The 7,898-nt window shown below is 37.3% G+C and overlaps 1 protein-coding gene across 1 annotated transcript; it reads left to right on the top strand.

Moving 5' to 3' along the window:
• The first annotated feature begins 303 nt into the window (after nt 1–303).
• Nucleotides 304–2,224, top strand: LOC110696888. The gene is made up of 3 exons (XM_021874219.1): nt 304–1,070; nt 1,174–1,317; nt 1,433–2,224. Exons 1-3 carry the CDS (start codon nt 372–374, stop codon nt 2,222–2,224), a joined length of 1,635 nt encoding a protein of 544 aa, XP_021729911.1. The 5' UTR covers nt 304–371.
• The last annotated feature ends 5,674 nt before the right edge of the window (nt 2,225–7,898 follow it).

Genomic DNA, 7,898 nt, shown 5'->3' on the forward strand with positions numbered 1-7,898 from the left:
AAAGGTTTGGAGAGTGCAGTAGATGACAGGGTTGGCAAAGATAAGAGAGTAGAGTTGAGAAATGATTTGGATGTTGGAAAACCGAAGGTGAATCCAGAAAGTGATGCTGATTCAGATGATTCAAGGAGTTTGTGTGGATCTGATGAGGAACAGGACTATGCTCCTTGGTTTAATGCTGATGTGGACTTTGACAACCCAATCAAGTTGAAGTTAAATCAGAAATTCAGTAATGCTTCAGTCTTGAGGAGGGCCTTAAGACTTCATGCCATTCAAAACAGGTATGAGTTTACTACTTGCATAATGACAGTAAAAGGATTACAGTTCAGTGTAGATATAGATGTGGCTGTGAGTTCAATAGCTACACTTGTAGAATGCCTGCTTGTACATGTGTGGGGGGGGTAAAGTGTCAGTTCAAGGTGTTTGCATCAAAACTTGTTAAGCAGCAAACTTGGCAAATCAAAACCTTGAATTTAGACCATTCCTGCTTCAGAGTAAAGAAGAACAAGATGCTTACTGCTGAATACATAGCAGAGAGGTATTTAGAAGAGTTTAGGAGTAACCCTGGTTGGAGAATTAAGGAGATTAGGGCTAGGATTTTGAATGATTTAGGAGTTGATGTGAGTTACTATAAGGCATGGCTAGCTAGGTGTAGGGCAAAACTACTGATATTTGGTTCAGCTAGGGAGCAGTATGCTAGGGTGTGGGATTATGGGAAAGCTGTGATGAAGTACAACCCTGGTTCAGGGTGCAATGTTGTTGTTGATGGTATTGACAGGCCAGAGCCACCATTGTTCATGAGGATGTTCATCTGTTTAAGGCCATTGAGAGATGGATTTGCAAAGGGTTGTAGGCCTTTAATAGGGTTGGATGGTTGTCACCTCAAGGGTGCCTTTCCTGGGCAAATTCTGGTGGCAGTTGCTAAGGATGGGAATAACAACTTGTTTCCTCTAGCTTGGGCCACAGTGGAGATTGAAAACCAGGAAACTTGGGGTTGGTTCTTGGAATCCCTTATGTCAATGTTCACACATGATCAAGGAGCTGGGCTGACCATCATGTCTGACAGGCAAAAGGTAATGCTTCTGTTTCCCTCTTAACTATTTAGGTTCAATTTCTAAGTTTTCATGTGTATGTATGTGATTGACTGATGATTATACTTTTGTCTGCATTTGGTAGGGTTTGATTAAAGCAATGGCTGATGTTATTCCCAAAGCTGAGCAAAGGTTTTGTGTGAGGCATATTTGGGCTAACTTCAAGCTCAACTTCACTGGATCAACCTTTAAGGAGCTGTTTTGGAGAGCAGCTAGGGCCACCACCATTGTAAGTTTATTGATTGTTGAAGCTAGCCTATGCTTTTATATGACTGTTGGTGTGTTTTTATATTGGTTAGCTTGTATATGCTTGGTGTGATTTCTGGTATGCTTTTATATGTCAGTTTGAGCATGAAATTGCCATGGAGTCTATCAAATTCCTCGATGAAGAGGCATATGAGTATTTAATCAACATTCCTCCCCACCATTGGTCTAGACATGCATTCACACCAAACTGCAAGTCCAACATGTTGTTGAACAACATGTGTGAGACTTTCAATGCAGTCATTAGGCCTGCCAGAGATAAACCTATCCTCACCCAAATGGAATGGATGAGGAGGTATATTATGAACAGGAATAATGAAAAGTGGGAGGATTCAAAAACAATTACACACAACTTAGTGCCATATGTGAGGCATGTTCTGGGGAGGATAGACTTTGTGGCTAGGTCCTGTGTGGTGCAGCCATCCAGAGGGAATACATTTGAGGTGCAGCTGAAGGATGACCAGGTGTTGGTTGATTTGGACAAGGAGACCTGCACATGTTACCATTGGGAACTCACTGGCATTCCATGTGTTCATGCTTATGCCTGCATATTGGATATGAGGGGTGACATAGAGGCTGTTGTTGACCCATACTATACCATGGACACATACAGGTCTGCTTATGAACCAGCTGTCCAACCAATGCCTGGCCCAAAGCACTGGGAGACAGTCAGAATGAGGGAACCACTACCCCCTTCTGTTAAGGTGCAACCTGGAGACCAAAGAGCAAAAAAAGGAAGCTTGAGCCAGGAGAATGTTCTTCTTCAGGTGGTCAGGCAAGTACCAAGAGGAAGAAGCAATGCAGCAACTGTGGGGGATATAGGCATTATGCCAAGACTTGCAAAGTACCTGCTGCACCAGCTACAGAGCTGATAAAGTCAGCAGGCAGACCCCCACTGAACACTCCTTGGATGGTGGAGGAGAGGAAGAAGAAAGAGATTAGGGCTGCTAAAAAGGTAACACAAGCATTACACCAACTCCCCTTTGTTTTATATATGTATGTGTCTTTTCCATTGACTTTTTATTTTTATATGCATGTCATAGAGTGCAATTGGGGCTGGACCAAACAGCATAGGAAACAAAAAGTTTCCTCAAGAGCAAGAAGGTTGTCTGCCATTCAGCAAGCGCCCACAGCCACAGTCTTCCTCAGCTAAGCATTCCTCAGCTCAGCCATCCTCTAGTCAGCCATCCTCAGCTCAGCCTTCCTCAAGTCAGCCTGCCTCAAGCCAACCAAAAAGAAAGACAAGGTCTTCCTCAAGTCAGCCTACAACAGCCACAGGTGTTGTAACAAGGGCCAGGCTGCAATCCCTCAACAACCTTACTCAGTGATGTACTCATGCTGGATATCAAACATTATGTCTGTTGAACAATTTCAAACTTTTATTATGTACTCATGACTGGTTATGTAACTTGCTAGTTTTTTAGTGGCTTCCCTTAACAAATTTGAACAAATTAGATATTGAATTGTAATGGTTGCATGGCTTTGATTGCCATTGAAACATGTTGAAGTAAGGTTCTTTTGTCAACCTGTACTTGAACTATCTTAGTGTTTCACATATTTCCCATGTTTTAATGTTTCACATGTTTAAATAGGTTGATTAAAAGACAAGGCATAAATAGGAACTTAGACAAGGCATAAATAGGTTGATTAAAAGACATATTTATAACACTTCAAGTCATTACAAGAAATTATAACTACTTAATACAGCTTACTATTACACACCCCTAGCCATTAGGAAAATTACACCCATTGACAAACCTATACAAATGGCCATGCCCACCCAACCAAAACAGCTGATTGAAGACACCTTCCCTTCATTGCACTCCCTGTTCATTCTCTTCCTGTCAGCGTTCAAGGCCTTGCATCTCATCTTCAAATTATCAACTTCATTAAGTAGGCACCTCCTTTGGCCACTGATTTCATCAACTTCCCTTTTCAATTCATTAACTTCACCCTTTAGCAGCTTCTTATCCAACAACAGGTTGTTGATAACCCCTGTTTGCCAATCTGTTCCATCAGGTTGATCAACCCATTCGAAAGCTTTGCACCCCTTGTTTCTGTTATTGGGTCATAAAACTTACATGATATGAACTTCCTGCCTGGATTCTCCCTTGTCCAGCTAGTGAGCTTGGCCATTGGCACACCACACTTACATTTTCTGGCCTCAGGAGGGGAAGAGCTAACAAACGACATAATCTGCATCAATTTTAGATCGACAGTCACATTCGTCAGATTTGTACACTGACGAATTAACATTGACAGCAACAAAATTCATTTTTAATTTCATAATACGAAAAGCCCCAAATTCAATTTCTGACGAACCCTAATTTCGCAATTGGGCATTTAGATGCGTACATAACATAATCCAACCATTAATCTGAGTACGAAACAATTGCAAATAATAATTGAAGAGAATTTAAACCATAATTACCAAACAACCGAACAATTGACCGCACTCACCTGTTTCAGCAGCTTCAATCTGTTCCTCTTCTCAAAAATCGTGGAAGAATCGTGAAAGAATTGTTTCAAGTATCGTGCAACAATGCAATGCGCTGCTGCTATTCAATAAGAACAACAATTTCGTTCATTGGGGGAGAATCGTGCAAGAATGGTTCTTATATATCGTGCAAGAATCGTGGAAGAATGGTTCTTATATACAGATCTTTTAAAAATATATCCGTTGGGGTGGGCCCCACTAACAGTTCTGTTAACGGAAGATGGATTTTGGTGTTAACTTCCAACTTTTATATTTTTGGGAGGTGTTAAAATAAAAGTTTTTTTTTGGGGGGTGTTAAAAAACATTTTCAGCCTTTTGTAAGTGTTAAAATCCAAAATATCCTTTAAATTAAAGTTGAATATTCTAAGAGTTTTTTTTTTTGGATACCCAAATAATGTTGCATATAAAACCACAAATGTAGTATTTAAAAAACTCACTTTGCAATCATTCAATTGTTTGCTATTGTAAACACAACTGCGTACATACAAGGATACTTTATTTTTAAAAAAAAATCGGAGAATATATCTTGATATAGGATGATATTTATAATTTCTTAAGCAAGAATGATGGAATTTTGGACAACCAAAGTGGAAATATGTACAATTAAAATACAACCAAATTATCATTCTTTATCAACCCTTTTCACAATCATTTACTTTATCAACCCTTTTTTAGCCTCATTTACATTTTCAAACCTATAATTTCTTCAATGTATCTTACTTTATTCTATTTTTTCATTATTACTTAATCACCTTATTCAAACTTTCATAGAAACAAAAACTAACAGTTGTGAGCAGAATATTAAAAACGAACGTAACAAATCAATAGATTATTGATTTTACATTGATAAATTATCTACCTAGGTAATCTAATAATCTTAATTTTCTATTGTACCATGTACATGTTAATAATGAGGAAGCTTCCACAGCAGATTAGACATTAGAGAGCTAGAGAGGGGGTGGAATGGTGGCATGAAGTAGCTAGGCTAGTTGAAAAGGGTGCCAAAAAGGTATGAATAGGTTTAATAACCACTTAGGGTCCATTGAATTGAAATAAATAGAGCTAAAATGAATTGTTTATGAGAGAAGGAAATTAGGAACTAAACTAAACTGAACTGAATAGAGCTGAAATGAATTGTTTATGAGAGAAGGAAATTAAAAACTGAACTGAACTAATTGGAGTTGAATTGAAATTAAGCTATAGAGAACATACCCTTACTAATAAATTCGATTGTGACAGCTAAGCCTAAGAGATTTTTGGATGTTTGCATTTAATGAACAATAATACATGGTATGACTCTTTTAGGAGGGTAACTCTTCAAGGAACAAAACTGACTTTCAACACTTCCATTTTCATGTAAGATGACCATGGTCTTATGTTTTTCATTTCCATCTCTTTTTTCTTTGTGGTACTTTTTTTGGTGGAACCACTTGCTCACAGCCGACACCCAAGCTATGTTCAATGGTCATGTGTCAATAATTGTGTCATGTGAATCACAAAAATAAATCATTTACACCAAAGATATTATTTTGACCAATAAAATCACACTTTGACGTAAGTGTACAAGAGTATAAGTTGTACTCAAAATTAGATAATTGTATTTTTATATTGTATATGTATTGACGATAGTTAAAAAAAAAAAAAAAAAAAAAAAAACATTATGTTGAACATTGTGGAATAGTAAATACCACCGTAGTAAATTGATAAATTGTACGACTTGTTGATATTTGACTGAGCCTTCTTTCTGTTGACTCATTTGACTGTAGCTCCAAATGACAGTTTTAGACGCATGTTTAGGGATGGTTAAGATCTTGAGTAATGTAAGCGATTAAATAAGGCCCCTGAAAGATAAAATTTGGTACATAATATTCTATCACGATACACAGAAATAATATGTACTACCTCCGTTAACTTTTATTTACAACTTTAGAATATTTTATGTCTTACAAATAATACCCTAAAGTTGCAAATAAAAGTTAATAGAGGTATTACCTATGATTTACTTATATATACCCCTACTTTTATGCATGGTACAATTTTGTACCAAATAGATTTTGTATCTAGAAATCTAGAATCAAGGGCCCAAATGTATAATGTTGCACATGGTCATTGTCATTGTTTGCATTTTTTAGCACCGTATCTATACATGTTGATTAGATATATAAAAAACATCATTAAATAAGTTAATGAAAGGCCCAAAAAACCTCTCATGAACTTGATTAAATCAACCTAGCTGGGATTAGCAAACAAGACCTTTAATGATTAGGGGCAAGGTAAGGAAATTCTCTACACCAAAACATATTTAGTGGAAAATGAACCTCCAACCAAAAGATCAGAAGGTACTTCCTTTCTTAGGCCTAGTTTAGCTTGGCAAAAATACATTACTTATACTCAGGTTGCATCTAAAATGTTCTTTTTACATATGAACTACTTCGTACATAGTTTATAACATATTATTATTATAGCTACCATAGTTCTGTTTTAAGTGGTGCATAAATATTTGGAATAATTGAAATTAATAATCCTACCTTTTACTCAACTTCTTATAATTGTCCCACTTTTAAGTTAATTTATAATAATCCCAACTTTTAAACCCATATTCTTTTAACAAACCTTATGACTGATATTTTCTCAAAAAAAAAAAAAAAAAAAAAACCTTATGACTGGTAACCTGATAATCAAGACTTAACTCCTTTACTGACTTAATTTCCCTCCTAAATCAAGACTTTCTTTAATCTTCCTAAATATTCCTTAAAAGAAAAAAAAAAGAAAAAGAAAAAAAGTGGTGCATAAATATATGGGCTGCCTTTTCTCACTTTTCATTTCGTAGGCCGATTCTTAGTTACATCATAAGCCTAAATAATAGGCCCATAGGCCCATTTCATTTTAATTTCAATAGTATGGGTTGCTTTGACTTTTGAGTTGCTCATACTCAATCAAATGATTCCTATCTTATACAATTAGAATTTGATCATTGCTCATACATTTAATTTTCTATCTTCAGTTGTGAAACACAACAATTTTCTTTCTACAAATGGTCATACTTTTATGCATGGTACGTACAACCGTACAGTCAAGATCGTCTGCCTGCATGTGTACCTTGATTATGCTTTGTAAGATACAACAGGTTGTATGATAAATATTCTCATAAATCATTGCTATCTCAAGTGTTTTCAAAATTGGTATGGCCAAATTACTGTAAAACGCGAAGTTAAGGTTTTGATCGAATTTGTCGAACCTCTTATGATATCAAGATTGCAATTCAATAAACGAACACTGCATGCAAAACATAATATACTAAACCAACCAATACTAAATAAAATAGAAATATCAAACTCCCCCAAGCCAAACTTTTTCTTGTCTCGGCCCTCTTGGGGGTGCCGGGGTTTACAGATGGCGCTGTCTGCGGTAGCTCCGGGTGTCCGGTGGAAGGTAGGTGGTGGTAAAAGTGTACGTATTACATTTGACAACTGGGCTCCTGGTGGTCCGGTTTTGTTAAAGTCTGGTTTATCCCAGTCGGAACTTCCAACTCATGTGTTTGATATCATTGATCCACATTCTAACGCGTGGGACCCTTCGAAGATCCATCGATTTTTCGATAGTCCAACTGCTAATCGGAATTTTAGTCTAGATCGTCCATTGAAGCTCATGGATGACTTTGTGTATTGGAAATTTACTAAAGACAACTCCTTTTCTACGAAGTCTGCTTATGCCCTCTTGCTCATGCAGACTTCTAGGCTTCCTTATGGGGGTCTGTTCCCTCTTCCTAGCGGGCGAAATTTTGGGGGCTTCCTCTCCTTCCTAAATGGAAGATCTTTGGCTGGAAAATAATTCAGTCTGGTCTTCCCGTGGTGGCAGCTCTAGTTGTTCGTGGTCTGTTTGTTGATCCTGTTTGCTGCTTTTGCCATATGGAGCTGTAGACTGTGGACCATTTGTTCAGAGATTGCGACTTTGTTGTCTCTTTATGGGTTGATAGTTCTTTTTGGTTTAATTGCCAGGGTCTTCTTCGCCGGTCTTTTCCTCAACGGTTTTCCTCGATGATTTCACTG

The sequence above is a fragment of the Chenopodium quinoa genome, unplaced genomic scaffold (assembly GCF_001683475.1).
Source record: "Chenopodium quinoa cultivar QQ74 unplaced genomic scaffold, ASM168347v1, whole genome shotgun sequence".
Lineage (NCBI taxonomy): Eukaryota > Viridiplantae > Streptophyta > Magnoliopsida > Caryophyllales > Amaranthaceae > Chenopodium > Chenopodium quinoa.

Bases quoted from the DNA above. Each gene is read 5' to 3' on its own strand.
- LOC110696888 (XM_021874219.1), top strand. From the start codon at position 372: ATGCCTGCTTGTACATGTGTGGGGGGGGTAAAGTGTCAGTTCAAGGTG. The intron at 1,071-1,173 runs GTAATGCTTCTG...TGCATTTGGTAG, and splicing joins TCATGTCTGACAGGCAAAAG to GGTTTGATTAAAGCAATGGC. The intron at 1,318-1,432 runs GTAAGTTTATTG...TTTATATGTCAG, and splicing joins CAGCTAGGGCCACCACCATT to TTTGAGCATGAAATTGCCAT.